Source organism: Grammomys surdaster, unplaced genomic scaffold (genome assembly GCF_004785775.1).
Source record: "Grammomys surdaster isolate TR1022 unplaced genomic scaffold, NIH_TR_1.0 342, whole genome shotgun sequence".
Taxonomy (NCBI): Eukaryota; Metazoa; Chordata; class Mammalia; order Rodentia; family Muridae; genus Grammomys; species Grammomys surdaster.
Window position 1 is genome coordinate 1022511 of NW_021604761.1, and position 15449 is coordinate 1037959.

Sequence of the window (15449 nt, forward strand, 5' to 3'; positions counted from 1 at the left end):
TTTGTGTTGGCAGATGCCACAACAGGATTATGCCAGGATGTTATGTCTGAAGAAAGTTTCACAAATGCCTAGGAGGGAAAAGAGGGAGCTCACTGGGAATGGAGCCATCAGACTATACTAGAGCTTGATACAGACGCGAAAATCCTGAAAGGAGCTTCCCTGGCGGCTGTGCAGGAATGTCCTTCCTACTGGGCCACCACCAGCACATGATCCTGTGCTACTGTGGGACTCATGCTTTCACATCTTGCAAAAGGTGCTTTCTGGTTGATGACGTAGCTTGGTTGAATGCATGCCTAGAATTCACAAAACCCTGGTTTATATCTCCTGACATTTTATAAAAAAATGAGCTAGAGGTGGCTCACGCCTTTAATCCCAGGACTCGGGGCAGAGGCAGGCGGATCTCTGAGTTCGAAGCCATCCTGGTCTACAGAGAGAGTGCTAGGACTGTTACACAGAGAAGCCCTGTTTTGGAAAGCCAAACAAATAAAAAAGGTGAGGTATGGTAGTGCCTGCTTGTAATCCCTGCACTCTCAGAAATTGGAGACAGGAGGCTCAGAAGTTCATGGTCCTCCTTAGCTCCATGGCAAGCTCAAGGCCTGACTGTGGCATGGGGGTCCTTGTCTTTTAAAGGAAGGGCTTTGTGTCAGGCTTACCTCTCGTGCTGTTACTTCATTCCCCTTTATAATAAACAACTATTGAAGGTTGTGGCACTTTAAAAAATATTCTTCTTACTTTTTGAAATTCTTAGTTGGGCATTGGTGGCACATGCCTTTAATCCCAGCACTTGGGAGGCAGAGGCAGGCGGATTTCTGAGTTCGAGGCCAGCCTGGTCTACAGAGTGAGTTCCAGGATAGCCAGAACTATACAGAGAAACCCTGTCTCGAAAAACCAAAAAAAAAAAAAAAAAAAAAAGAAAAGAAAAAAAAGAAAAATTTGCATTATTACATCTGTTCCCCCTTTCCTTTCCTCCCTCTAACCTTCCCATATATTCCCCCCCCCACCCTGTACTCTTTAAAATTTATGGCCTCTTAAAAAATTAATTACTGTTACATGCACACATGTATATGTATATACATATATAGTCCTAATTATGTAACTACAACCTGCTCAATCTCTATAATATTACTGATGGTCCTGGGTTCTATAAGAAATCAAGCTGACAAAACCATGGGGAGCAAGCCAGCAAGCAGCGTTCCTCCGTGGCCTCTGCATCAGCTCCTGCCTCCATGTTCCAGCCTTGCTTGAGTTCCTGCCCTGACTTGCTTCAGTGATGGATTACAGCGTGGGGAGTTTAAGTCAAGTAAACCCTTACCTCCCCAACTCGCTTTTGGTCCTGGTGCTTTATAATAGCAATAGCAATAGTAACTCAAACTAAGATAATCTCCCAGCCTTAGGTGCAGGACTTGTATTGTAAATGTATCCATTGGGATTGGTCTTCTCAACTCTCCATTTTGATTGGTTGTGTTTTTCTGGCATGGTCTTCATTTGTTGCAAAGAGACATTTCCTTGATGAAAGAAGAGGACTACATTTACTGGGCTAGACCCTGGAGAGGGATGTCTTGGTTAGAGTGCCTGTCTCAAAAACCAAACCAAAAGCAAGATGATGACCAGGATGATGGCTCAGTGGGTAAAGACACTTCCGGTCAAGCCTGATAACCTGAGTTAAATTTTCAGAACCCACGTGGAAAGGAGAGACTAACTCCTGCAAACTGTCCTTAAGTGGGGGCACACATTCACACAGACAAATACACCCATATAAACATACATAAAGAAATGTAATTAAAAACAACAGCAACAGCCAGATGGTGCCTTTGATCTCAGCACTTGCTGGGCAGAGGCAGGTGGATCTCTGAGTTTGTGGTCAGCCTGCTCTACAGAGTGAATTCCAGGATACCCAGGGCTACATAGAGAAACACTGTCTCAAAAACCCAAACCAAACAACCCTTAAACCAGAATCAAACACAAAACTAACAGCAAGAAGCCCAGCATGGTGATATGTATCTTTAACCCTAGCACATGGGAGGCAGAGGCAGAAGCAGAGGTAGACAGGTTTCTAGGAGTTTGAGGACAGGCTGGTCTATGCACTAAGTTTCAGGATAGCCAGGGCCACTTAAGGGAGGGCTATCCTGTGTTGGGGTTCAAGAATTGCCACATAAACAATATGAACATCGATCTCAGTTAAGCTAGAATATTTTTTTTTTGAATATACCCCAAGACTGATCAATCAGGACCACAAAAAGGACTGGGAGTCTAAATGTGGTATCAGCTTGTCCTCAGGGCAGGCTTTTTATAGGAAAAACCAGGCTTAAAAGTTAAAAGGCCCAGGCGGTGGTGGCACATGCCTTTAATCCCAGCACTTGGGAGGCAGAGGCAGGCAGATTTCTAAGTTCGAGGCCGCCCTGGCCTACAGAGTGAGTTCCAGGAAAGCCAGGGCTACACAGAGAAACCCTGTCTCGAAAAACAAAACAAAACAAACAAACAAAAAGTTCAAAGGCAGTGAAGTGGTATCACATTTTTTGTTAACTAGACAGCTAACTTTTGAGCTTATTGGCCTTAGGTGAAGTAAGAGGGGGAGGTGCAATACGTTGAGATAATAGGGTATAATTGAACCATAACTTTTTGGTTTATTAGTAGCATTCTCCAGTGTCAGCTATGGATAATTTCTTCTGGGAAGTGGAGTCTGAGAACCTGAACTTAATTTCACCTTATGAGCAAGATGGAGACTGGATACAAAATGGCTACAGCTATGTTAAATAGAGCAGGCTCAACACCCTGTCTTAAAATACCACCATCCATTGTGATATATAGCATCTGAGGTTGCACTCTATCTCCACATGCACACATACACACATGCATTTACACACACTTGTGCACCTGCACACACATGAACCCACACACAGAGAAATGCTCATCCCTTCCCCTCAATAAAGACCCCCAAACATGGCATTTATGAACATTTATTAGTTATAGGTTGAATTTTGTTCTTCAAAAGATATCCTGAAGTCCTAAGATCTCCAGAACCTGAGAGCAAATGGGACACTATTTGGAAAAAAATGGTCTTGGTAAATGAAGTTATTAGAATGGTTACCAGAAAGTGAAAATTTCACATAAAGACGGAAGCAGAGGGCCAGGCAGTGGTGGCATGGCACGTGCCTTTAATTCCAGCATTCAGGAGCAGAGGCAGTCTGATCTCTGAGGCCAGCCTGCTCTAGAGCTACACAGAGAAACCTTGTCTCAAAAACAAACAAACAAACAAACAAACAATGGAGACAGAGATTGGAGTGATATATCCAAGCTAAGAAATGTCAAGGATGTTTGGCTGCAAGCTAATGCTGCAAGAGCCTGAAGAACATGGTCCTATCAATACTTAAAGCTTCTGGAACCATTATATTTCTGTTACATCATTATATCACCTATCACCAGATTTATTTTGGCTGCTTAGTATACACACACACACACACACGTATATATACTCCTAGGGCACTTTGAAATTGAATTGTTTTCTGTGGAGCTGATGAATATAGGGCTTCAAGATTTCTTGGTAAACCTCTCCTACTGAACTATACCGTTCACTCTTGTATGTTTAAATTAAAAAGAAGCAGCTGGACAGCTCTTTCAAGTAGGTGTTCTGCTTTACACTCCATAGATAAGTACAAGTTTCAATTACTGCACAGCCTTCACAGCATTTGAGGTGATCAGTCTGTTTCTTTAAGTTGCTATAAAGAGTGAGATTCTAGCTTGAAGTTTTTGTAGTGGTGAGCATGTCCTCTTATGTGCTTATTGAAGGGGTGTGTGTGATTTATTTATTTATTTATTTATTTATTTATTTATTTATTTATTTAAGACAGAATCTCTGTGTAGCCCTGACTGGCCTGGAACTCACAGAGATCTGTTTGCCTCTGCCTCCCAAGTGCTGGAATTAAAGGTGTGCACAATAACATCCAACTTCTTCCAATCTTTTTTGATAAAGCAACACACTAAGTTATTCAGGTTGGTCTTGAACTCACCCTGGAGCCCAGATAGCCCTGCCTTGGGTTTGTGATCATCCTGTCCCAGGTTCTTACGATCACTTATATCACTAGGTTTAGGTCATTAGTCATTCATATCATACTTGATGAAATGTCTATACAAACTTTTGCCCGCATAATTACTCCCCCACTCCAATAGCTTCATGCATATACCACAAATTTACCATCCCCTCCCTCCCGCGGAGAACTTTGGTTTGGTGTTATTGGTTTTTTGTTTTTTTTAGACTGGGTATGTAGCGCTGGTTGTGCTAGAACTCTCTGTGTAGACCAGAGTGGCCTTGAACTCATAAAGATCCTCATATTTCTGCCTCCCAGAGCTGGGATTAAAGATGTGGCCGCCGCCTGGCCCATCTAACTATTTTTAAAATATGCATTTCGTTGGCATCAACTACAATAATTCTAGCGTGTGTCTCTCACACGGGACTGCCTGGGCACAGGACAGCAGAAGCCATACATCTAACCCGAAAGCCAACTGAACCATTGCCTTCCGCTTCTGCTTCCTTAAGAACTCTCAGCAGGCAGGCGACCTGTCGGTGACAGCTCTCCGCTCCGGGAACCACAGAGAGCCGCGGTCGTGCTTTCCTAGAGCGGTCCGGAAGTGTCTCGGGGCACTTCCTGAGACCGGGCCAACTTCCTGCTTCTGCCAGCCACAGCCAGCTACTGCGGATAGGTTCCTCCAGGTGCAGAGGGCGGAAAAGGCTTGGTTCGTATTTGTGAGATTAGGTCTTCCAGAGCTATGATGAGGATTCAGGGTTGAGGGGTCTCGGCTGCGGTGTCCACGTTCACTAATACTGTTTACGTGGGACTTACGTGCGCGCTTCTGTTTCTTGGTTCTTTCCCCTGCCAACTGTTAAGTCTCTGGGACGCCTCCCTTCTAGACTCAGGCGGGCTCCTTTGCCACACGGTCTCAGCGCCACCTCCCAAGCACACACCCTATTGGCTATCTTTAGTTGGTAGTTATGTGATCGGCGGATGGGGGCCCCCACATCGACCCCTATTTTTTAGTACATGAAGCTGCTGACTAGGGAGTTACTTGTCTCTCCTTCACCTCTCTAGGCAACTGTGGTTAGGACCTTCTCTTCGGACTGGTCAAGAAAGGGGAAGAAAGGATGTCTGCTTTGGGGGCTGCAGCTCCATACTTGCACCATCCAGCTGACAGTCACAGTGGCCGGGTCAGTTTCCTGGGTTCCCAGCCCTCTCCAGAAGTGACGGCAGTGGCTCAGCTCTTGAAGGACTTAGACAGGAGCACCTTTAGAAAGTTGTTGAAACTCGTAGTCGGGGCCCTGCATGGGAAAGACTGCAGAGAAGCTGTGCAGCACCTTGGTGCCAGCGCCAACCTGTCGGAGGAGCGTCTGGCTGTCCTGCTGGCGGGCACACACACCCTGCTCCAGCAGGCTCTCCGGCTGCCCCCGGCCAGCCTGAAGCCAGATGCCTTCCAGGACGAGCTCCAGGAACTTGGCATCCCCCAAGATCTGATTGGAGATTTGGCCAGTTTGGCATTTGGGAGTCAACGCCCTCTTCTCGACTCTGTAGCCCAACAGCGGGGATCCTCGCTGCCTCACGTGTCTTGTTTCCGGTGGCGGGTGGATGTGGCCATCTCGACCAGTGCTCAGTCCCGCTCCCTGCAACCGAGTGTTCTCATGCAGCTGAAGCTCACAGACGGATCTGCATACCGCTTCGAGGTACCCATAGCCAAATTCCAGGAACTGCGGTACAGTGTAGCTTTGGTCCTTAAGGAGATGGCAGAGCTGGAGAAGAAGTGTGAACGCAAACTGCAGGACTGAACCCTGGTACTGTGGGTGCTGACGTGGGTACCAGAACACAGCCCCACTGGTGATGGGGCCAACTCAACTAGGGCCTGCATGTAAGAACGTATTCTAAGTGAAAAGGCAGCTGGGACTTTCGGGTTTTGTTTTATGAGTAAACAGCTGGGCAGGGTGGCACACTTTATAATCTCAGCACTTGGAAGGCTGAGGCTGGAGAATGGGGAATGTAAGGCCGGCCTGGGTTTTACATATTGAGGCTCAGTTTTGAATTAAAGAGGTAAAGCAACTATTAAGAACATGTTATTCTACTAGGAGATTAAACCTACTTGCCCCTTCCCCAGCTGTTGGTATGAGGCCATGTGGAGATCTAAGTCCCAATGAAGACCTCTTGAAGCATACAGGACTGCTCAGCATGACCCGAACTCTGCTCATTTGCTTTCCTAAGTCCTGTGCTCTGCTGTGGACATGTTTATTCTTTTGCCCTAAATTCCTGCTTTCACGAAGCTGACATCCTAGTGGGAAGAGGGGAGAGACATTACAAATACTAAATATGCATGAAGTATGTTTAGTATAGTATATATAACATTAAATACATATTGTAAATAAATCATGAGAACAGGGCTGGAGGATTGATTCAGCAGTTAAGAGCACTTGCCCTTGCAGAGGACTTGGGTTCAATTCCCAGCATCCACATGGTGGCTCACAACCATCTGTAACTCCAGCTGCGGTGGGCCGGGAGATCCAGCACCAGGACATCCAACACAGGCACATATGTGGTACTCACACATACATGCAAGCAAAACAGTCATACTCATAAAATAATAAGTCTGAAACAAACAATAAAACCATGAGGACAACGTGTGACAATTGAATAGAGCCAGGTCAGGATGTTTGGAAGGGGGACCATTGTGAGACGGTTGGTTGATCACAAGGTGATCTTCTTTGAACTTGGGTGTCTCTGCAAACAGGTGGAATTGAGGGACTGAGGAGTACTCTGCAGTGGGGTCAGCTGGAGCACTGACCGCTTGGAGAGTAAAGCTAGATAGTGTATAACAGTGGAATGCATCCACTGTATTAGTCCAGTACTTTACCTTCCTCTCCATGGGTAGTTTGGAACCACTGGGCATACATAGCGAGTGTCTTTAGGAGCTAGAGGGTTGAGTCTGTGGTTAAGTGCCCTTGTTTTTTTCAGAAGACCTGGGTTTGATTCCCAGCACCCACATGGTGGCTCACAGCTGTTAGTAACTCCATTTTCAGGGGATCCAATCTCTTCCTTTGTCATTCCTGGGCACCAGGCACATGCTTGATGCAGTCATACAGGGAAAACGCCCATACTCATAAAATAAATCTTGAAAAAAAATTGCCTAATGGTGTTGGTGTACCTCTTTAATGCCAGCACTCTGAAGAGACAGGTGGATCTCTGAGTCTGAGGTCCTCCTGATCTAGAGTGAATTCCAGGACAGCCAGGATTACACAGAGAAACCCTGTCTATAGATAAGTATATAAGGTGTCTTTGTTCTCTGGAAGGACGGCCCAGCAGAAGATGCCTATATAGGAAGAGTGTGACAGGGACTGAACCCTTGCACATACACTTAAGGAATCCTACAAAACTGTCCTATGGGCCAGTTGGGGGACATATGCCCTAGTGGTAACAGAGCCCTGAGTACAGCAGGAAAGCCAACTATGGCCTTGCAAGGTTCACAAGACAAAGCACTAACTGGTATCCTCCCAGTTTTTCCTTTATAGGCATCATCGTTCATTCTGGTTCTCTTCTGGGTTGACCCTGCCCCTGGGTGGCTTGATCTACTACTATGCAGGTCCTGGATCCCTGCCACCCACAGCTCCACTGCCCTTCTAAAATACCCCATGCACTAGCATCCTGTAGAACTAGAGTCACGACAACGACGACAGGGTGTCCCTTCCTCCTCAATATGCCAGTTTTAGCCTCTGCTGTGCAAAATCTAGTTCTGACAACAAGCCTCTCTTACCAACTGGAACCCTGACCCTCAGTTATCTCCCTCTCAGTTTACACTTTTATGGTATCGACTACTTAGGTTTCACTCAAGTGAAGACCCTCTGGGGGCTCTGTGCTACCAAGGACACGTACAGGCCACTTTATTGCTCTGCATTGCTGAGTTCCTCCCCTTTGCTCTCCAGGGTCACTGCCCCCACCCTCCTCCCAATTGCGGAGGCCAGGGATTTTTGGCTTCTCTACCAGACATCTTGAAAACTCCTCAGGTGACCTTCCTAAATCCCAATGATTATCTTCTTGTTCTTCTTCTCCTCCTCCCCCCCTCGCTCCCCCACCGAGACTGGGTTTTTTTGTAGCCCTGGCTTGTCCTGGAACATGTGCTCTAGCCCAGGTTGGCCTGGAACTCCGCCTGCCCAGTCTCCTGAGTGCTAGGATTAAAGGCGTGTGCTGCTAACGCCCGGCCTGGAAATCCCAGTCTTCTAGCTGTGCAAAGCACTAGGTTTCCCGTGTCTGCACAGCCAATCTCCTCCGTCTACCTCGGAGCCACCATCTGGAGCCCCTCAACTTATACAGAAGCTCTTCCCTGGCCCCAGCTTGGAAGCTCGGATTCTGCGTGGCCCTGGACAAATTCTTCCATCTCTTGAAGCCTCCTCCGCCGTACACCTGCCCTCAATAAGACTCCTGAGTCGGTTTCTTCGGAGTCCGCCTCTCCCCAGGGCGACTAGGTGCAAGCCTCCATTCAGAAAGTTGGTAAATAAGCAGGACACCTGCATATGACTACAAGCCCCAAGAGGCATTGCGTTGGGGAAGGGGCGGGGTTATGGCCCCGCCCCGGAAGATAAGTCTGCTTTGCGCCGTCTATTTCCTCTTTCGGCCTTGCTTGCCGGCAGGTAGGTTGTGTTTTGTTCGCTGCGGGTTTGAAATTATCCACCGCCATCCGCTACCGGTAACTACTCGGTGATCTGTCATGCAGCCTAGTCCACTCATCCAGGACCAGGAGGGAGGGATGGAGTTGCTTTCGGCCTTCGGGGCTGGCAGGGACCAGTTGTTTTTGGACTCTGAATGTGAGCCATTTCCAGACTCGCCGCCATGGGCCGTGTGATCCGAGGGCAGAGGAAAGGCGCGGGTTCTGTGTTTCGTGCGCACGTGAAACACCGTAAGGGCGCCGCGCGCCTGCGTGCTGTGGACTTCGCGGAGCGACACGGCTACATTAAAGGCATCGTAAAGGTATGAGGCACCGGCAGGGGCAAGCTGGCGGGGGACAGGGCGTCTTGAGCAAACCTTATACTACAACATGGCACCCTGACCCGTAGGACATCATTCATGACCCTGGCCGCGGCGCCCCCCTCGCAAAAGTCGTCTTTCGTGATCCCTACCGATTCAAGAAGCGGACGGAGCTGTTCATCGCAGCAGAGGGAATCCACACAGGACAGTTCGTGTACTGCGGCAAGAAGGGTGAGCTTCAAGGCTGGGAAGGGTTAGGCCCCGGGCTTAGAGTGTGCAGAGCTTCGTGGTATGGGTGCGGTGTGGGTTTGCTTTGCTCTTAGCGTTATTAGTCTTCACTTCTCTCGACAGCCCAGCTGAATATCGGCAATGTTTTGCCCGTGGGCACCATGCCTGAGGGTACTATCGTGTGCTGTCTGGAGGAGAAGCCTGGGGACAGGGGCAAGTTGGCACGAGCTTCCGGAAACTACGCCACAGTCATCTCCCACAACCCAGAGACCAAGAAGACCCGAGTGAAGCTGCCTTCAGGGTCCAAGAAAGTCATTTCCTCTGCCAATAGAGCTGTTGTTGGTGAGTGCCAGAGGGCAGTGGAGCCTTGAAGACAGGGTGGTCCAGCATGTGAACTGCCAGCTGCTGGGCCTAGGCCCTAGAACCAGATTCCTTATTTCCTTGGTCAAGGGGTGGGGGAAGTTTCTTTGAACGTAGAATGCAACTCTGGGTTGAATTGTAGAGTACTACAAACTTACTTTGGTCTGTTAAAAGCACTGGTTGCTCTGTGGGGAGTTACCCAGGTTATTTTCCCAGCTTACAACTCTGACTCCTGTCCTGCGGATTTAATGTTCTTTTCTGGCCTCTGGGCACTGTATAAATGTGTATGGATACAGACATGTAGGCAAAAATGCCTGTATACATAAAATTAGGGTTAAAATAAGATTACATTGCTTGGAACTTTGTACACTGTAACTTAGGATTTGCATTTGAGTTTAGTTGGTTCCTTTTAGAAAAGATAGAACCAGCATTGACTTTTAAAGATGTTCAAGTCAGTGAAAGGGGTCATGACTCGTCTCTTGTTTACTTACTTGGAAGCATCTTACAATCTAACATCTTCCTTACATAGGATAAGTTCTGAGGGCACATGGTCAAAGCATACAGTGTTTGCTCGGTGGATTTGTCCGTTTGTGTGGGAGGTGTCTTCAGAGGTTGAAGAACCTGTCCTGAATCTCAGGCACTGAATATTGGGGTGTACCCCCTGGAAACTTGGGCAGAGTCAACAGTGCTTTAATCCAGGCACGGGCCTTGCCTGTCATGGACGTGTCAGTTTGCAGAGCATAAGGGGTTTCCTAGGTAGAGCTTGCTGGACTTAGGTGGGGTTGTAGATTCCTGGCATAGACTAGTGTGACCTGAGGGGTTTGTGATGCATGTCTCAGAGTTCTGTAATTTTTCAGGCGTTGTGGCTGGTGGGGGCAGAATTGACAAGCCTATCTTAAAGGCTGGCCGTGCCTACCACAAGTACAAGGCAAAGAGGAACTGCTGGCCACGTGTGCGGGGTGTGGCCATGAATGTAAGTAACCAGGAGCTGAGTGGGTGGGCTTTTCCTGCCTTGCTGGGAGGGTCTGCAGCAGGGAGGTCCTGGGTGTGTGGGATCTTCGGTGAGATTGCCCCTTCTCTGCTCTAACTTCCTCCTCTTTCTATAGCCTGTGGAGCATCCCTTTGGAGGTGGTAACCACCAGCACATCGGCAAACCCTCCACTATCCGAAGAGATGCCCCTGCTGGGCGCAAAGTGGGTCTCATCGCTGCCCGCCGGACTGGTCGGCTGCGTGGAACCAAAACTGTACAGGAGAAGGAGAACTAGAGTCCAGGAGCTAATAAAGTACGTCCTTTGGCTAATAGCCTGTGTGTGAGCCTCTTTTGTGGGGAATTCCTGCCACAGAGCGTTTTGGTACAAAGAAGTGAAAGGTGCTTCCACCCTAGAAGACTCAAGAACACAGCATGCTGGGCCTGGAATTTGAGTGGATGACTTTGGCTTGGCTGTCCTGGAACTCACTGAAGATCATCAGGCTGGGACTGCCATCGTGCCCAACCGGATAGTGCAGTTTTACAGTGCTGACCTGTGCTGTGGACCACAGTTGCTGGGATCAGTGACAGTACAGATTTTTTTTCCGCGCCTTCTCAACATTTAGTAGAAGCTAGCCTTAAGCACTTAATTGACTTGGAATTACAGGCTGTCTTGGGCACTAGTGTGTGAGTGCAAAGATAGTGATGAAGGTTTAGCTTTAGATTGCTATCTGCTGGTCCTAGATTCCTGTGTGCTGACGCTTTGGATAACCATAGGTGCTTATGCTTGAAAGCTAAAGCCCCCAGACTACCTGAAACCACATTATCTAGCACCCTACATGGAATAGGAGCTGACGTGTGCCTATTCAAGGAACAGATCACTAAGAACAAGGTCTCTCCTATTGGTAGCACTGGGACAATGTTGAGGTCTGAGGCTTACCTCTTCAGGGACAGACTAACAGTGAAGGCAAGCAGGTTTCCATTTTAAAAGAAAAAAAATGAGCTTTAGACTTCACCAGATCCTGTGGCATCTTGTTCACTGATCACTGATGTAATACCGTTCCACAGGAACTTAATGTGTCTCAAGGCCTTTCCCTGGCAAGCATCTGAGTGGCAGATACTTGTATTCCTTGTGGGGTGGTTCTGGAGAGGCTAGTTTAGGACTATTAGGCTGTATTCCTCCAGAATGTTGCTAAGTGATAACCTGCCTGGTGTGCACCCTGTCTCTGCCCTGGAGTGTAATCCTTTTTCTCTTGTTGGTAGGAATTCCCCCTACCGGTGAGCCACTGGCTCTAAGCAGGCCATTAGTCTAGGTTCTTATTCAGAGGTTGCCATAGATGACAGGGGTTTATGGGAGGAGGGTATGGGGAAAGCACTAGGTGTGGCTGCTTGGGCTGAGCCACTGCTTTCCTATTGGTCTTGGCCAAGAAATAGAGCAAAAGGAAGGGCAAACAAGAAACTCCTTTTCAGCTGGGCAGTGGTGGTGGCGGTTAATCCCAGCACTCAGGAGGCAGAGGCCAGCCTGGTCTACACAGACAAGCCCTGCCTGGGGGGAGTTGGGGTGGGAACCAAAGCTCACTGCCAAATGGACTAATGTTTATGTGGCCTCTACTCCAAGGAAGTATTTGTTTAGCAGTGTTTGTGACTTAAAAATGAACTACTATGAGTCACCAGTCCTACACAGCCTTGATTTTTGAGGGCTCTGTTCCCAACAAAATTCCATACTTCCTAAAGGAGTCTCCATACTGCTATGAGCTTGCTTCCCAAGGTCCTGTCAGTAAGACTTTCAGAGATCTCCCTTGACTCAACTTACTGTTTTCTTGATTGGTGGATCAGAGGTCAGGTGGAGTGGAGTCAGTCAGCCGAGGCAGCAGCATTAGGGCATTTGAAGAGCTAAGCTTAAGGAAATGTAGGTGGACTGGGGGCTGGTGAGGTAGCTCAGTGTTTTGCTCTTCCAGAGGTCCTGAGATCAATTTTCCTGGGACTACAAGGTAGCTATAAATGGATCTGATGCCCTCTTCTGGCATGTAGGTGTACATGCAGACAGCTCTAAGCTGTCCCGAAGACACCTAAAAATGTGAAGAGGTAGCAGTTGGAGGGAGCATGTCCTGTGCCTTTTCAAAGCCTAAGAGAGCTGTAGGTCACAAAAGAAGGTTTTCAGGAAAATAGCCATATAAAGGTATTTCTGAGTTGGGGTCTCATACCAACTAACTTGAACTTGACATAAGCTCAAGGATGGCCTTGCCCCTGATTCTCCTGCCTCTATCTCTCAAGTACAGATGTTACAGGCGTGCACAACTCACGGTTATGTAGTTCTGGGGATCAACCCCTTGCATCATGCTCTCTACCAAAGAAATTATATTACCAGCCCTTAAAACATCTACTTTTGAGTTGACTTGTATATTTACTTAGTGTATGTATGTACTTGTTTGTGTGCAGGTGCATACCAAGACATTGCGGGCGGAGGTCAGAGGACAGGGTGGAGTTGTTCTGTGTGGGCTCTGGGGATTGAACTCAGGTTATCAGGCTTGGTGACAAGCACTTTTTTTTTTTTTTGGTTTTTTGAGACAGGGTTTCTCTGTGTAGCCCTGGCTGTCCTGGAACTCTGTAGACCAGGCTAGCCTCGAACTCAGAAATCCGCCTGCCTCTGCCTCCCAAGTGCTGGGATTAAAGGCGTGTGCCACCACCGCCCGGCGATGACAAGCACTTTTACCCACTGAGCCACCTTGCCAGCTCATGAGTCAAATTTTCACTAGAAGTTTAGGACATTCTATCTGATGAATAAAATTATGGCATTATCTACCCCTACCCCCCAAATTTGGTAAGAGGGACTCTAAATTGAAAGAACACCTCTGTAAGACTGGCCTGTAGGCAAGTCTATTGGATATTTTCTTGATTAGTAATATAGGAGGGCCCAGACCACTGTTGGCAGTCCCACCTGAGCAGGTGGTCATGGGTTGTAAAGGAAAAGTTGAGGAAGCCAGTAGGGATCATTTCTTCATGGCATGTGCTTGAGGCTGTCTGTGTTCCTGCCGTCAGGATGATTGGTTGTGACTTGGGAATGTAACCCATTTAAACCCCCTCTTCTCGAGTTACTTTTGTTCATGGTGCTATTACAGCATTGGCAACCCTAAGAGAGATTGGTACCAATATCGTTGGCCATTTTAGGGGGAGGATGGCGGCAACTCTTTGGGCTAGAAAGTCCATTGAGAATTCAGAGCTTACTGAGCTACTGTGGGACTTAGAAGACAATGTCCAGAACAACCTAGTAAAGACTATTGGGGACGTCCAATAGTTTCTTTCTCCTCTCCTCTCCTCTCTCTCTGTGTCTCTGTCTCTGTCTCTCTCTCTTTCTTTTGGGACTGTTTCTCTGCTTGGCCCTGGCTTTCCTGGAGCTCACTCTGTAGACCAAGCTGGCCTTTAACTCCGACATCCACCTCCCTCTGAGTGCTGGAACTAAGGGCACCAGTCCTGACATTTTTCTTTGTTTTGAGACAGAATTCCACTATGTAACTGGCTGGCTTGGAGCTCAATACGTAGACCAAACTGATCTTGAGATCTGCCTGCCTCTGTTTTCTAAGCACTGGGACTAAAGGTGTCCACCACCGTGCCCAGTGATTATTTTTAATCAAGAATCTGTGGTTTTTGTTAGCTGAGGGTAAAGAATCAGCTTTCCAAGAGACCAGAACCATTAAAGTGAGCCTTTGCTTTTCTGGAACAATCAATATGGGTCTGCTGGGGTTGAAGAATTAGCTGAGGTGAAATCTGGGAAGTGTTTCCTCAGGGTTTGCATGCAGAGCTGTGCTGCTGAGGCAGTCAAGGTTGTACCTTGTGCTGAACTCAGTAATGGGTAAGATTTTTCAAGGAGGAACAGGTCATGAAGGGGTCATGTGGGTTCAAGCTGAGGCTTGGCACTGTGTGAGGACATTGATGCAGGTGCGGTGTCTGCTCCACTAGGAGCCCCAGGGGATCACGGAGACCCTGGGAACAGAGTGTGGGAGAGAGGTTACTGATGAAGGTGCAGCCCAGTTTGAGTGGAGGCCCCAGCATTTTAGAGATGCTGGTACCATGGGACCAGTAGTGGCTCCTAACTGAACTTGTATAAGAAAGCAGACTGAGAGCCGGGCGGTGGTGGTGCATGCCTTTAATCCCAGCACTTGGGAGGCAGAGGCAGGCGGATTTCTGAGTTCGAGACCAGCCTGGTCTACAGAGTGAGTTCCAGGACAGCCAGGGCTACACAGAGAAACCCTGTCTCGAAAAACCAAAAAAAAAAAAAGAAAAAAAGAAGAAGAAGAAAGAAAGCAGACTGAGCAAGCGACGAGGAACAAGCCAGTCAGCAGCTACGACATGGCCTGTGGATGACTGCCCACCCAGACTTCCTTCAATGATGGACCCTTTCTTCTTTAAAGGTGGTAGTGTTTTATCAGGACAATAGAAACCCTAAAACAGGGTTTTTTTTTTTGTATTATTACATAAATTCAAATGTACCTATTTTTCCTTTTTTTTTAAAGTACAAGACGTGTATGGGGTTGCAGAGAGGGCTCAGCGGTTAAGAGCACTGACTGTTCTTTAAGAGGTCCTGAGTTCAATTCCCAGCAACCACACGGTGGCTCACAACCATCTGTAATGAAGACAGTGACAGTGTACTCATATACATAAATAAATAATTATTTTAAAAAATATATAAACCCGTATTTCCAAATACTTAGAACTGCCATTTCAGAATATTTGGTAGGAATATTTTAAAATACAGATTTTCTTTGTGTGTGTGTGTGTGTGTGTGTGCACACGCATATCACATACATTTATGTGCTTGCAACTCCCATGGGAGCCGGAGGACAACTTGTGTAACTTAGTTCTCTCTGCCCACCATATGGGTTCTAGAAAGAAACCCAGGTCATCAG

At 47.5% G+C, this 15449-nt stretch overlaps 2 protein-coding genes across 3 annotated transcripts; both read left to right on the forward strand.

Annotated features, from left to right (window-relative positions):
* The first annotated feature begins 4670 nt into the window (after window positions 1–4670).
* Commd5 (COMM domain containing 5) lies at window positions 4671–7157 on the forward strand. 2 transcript variants are annotated; one of them, XM_028778929.1, is made up of 2 exons: window positions 4671–4731; window positions 5085–7157. In XM_028778929.1, exon 2 carries the CDS (start codon window positions 5138–5140, stop codon window positions 5810–5812), a length of 675 nt encoding a protein of 224 aa, XP_028634762.1. In that variant the 5' UTR covers window positions 4671–4731; window positions 5085–5137; the 3' UTR covers window positions 5813–7157. The 2 variants fall into 2 exon arrangements, with proteins under 2 accessions (XP_028634762.1, XP_028634763.1); XM_028778930.1 differs by having other exon boundaries at window positions 4681–4708.
* A 1406-nt stretch (window positions 7158–8563) lies between these two features.
* Rpl8 (ribosomal protein L8) lies at window positions 8564–10880 on the forward strand. Its single transcript, XM_028778928.1, has 6 exons — window positions 8564–8656; window positions 8846–8993; window positions 9080–9221; window positions 9342–9560; window positions 10436–10551; window positions 10685–10880. The coding sequence occupies exons 2-6, from the start codon at window positions 8856–8858 to the stop codon at window positions 10841–10843; spliced, it is 774 nt and encodes a 257-aa protein (XP_028634761.1). The 5' UTR covers window positions 8564–8656; window positions 8846–8855; the 3' UTR covers window positions 10844–10880.
* The last annotated feature ends 4569 nt before the right edge of the window (window positions 10881–15449 follow it).

Coding starts and splice junctions, on each gene's coding strand:
- Commd5 (XM_028778929.1), top strand. CDS start 5,138: ATGTCTGCTTTGGGGGCTGCAGCTCCATACTTGCACCATCCAGCTGAC.
- Rpl8 (XM_028778928.1), top strand. CDS start 8,856: ATGGGCCGTGTGATCCGAGGGCAGAGGAAAGGCGCGGGTTCTGTGTTT. Junction 9,222..9,341: donor CGTGTACTGCGGCAAGAAGG/GTGAGCTTCAAG, acceptor TTCTCTCGACAG/CCCAGCTGAATATCGGCAAT. Junction 9,561..10,435: donor TGCCAATAGAGCTGTTGTTG/GTGAGTGCCAGA, acceptor GTAATTTTTCAG/GCGTTGTGGCTGGTGGGGGC.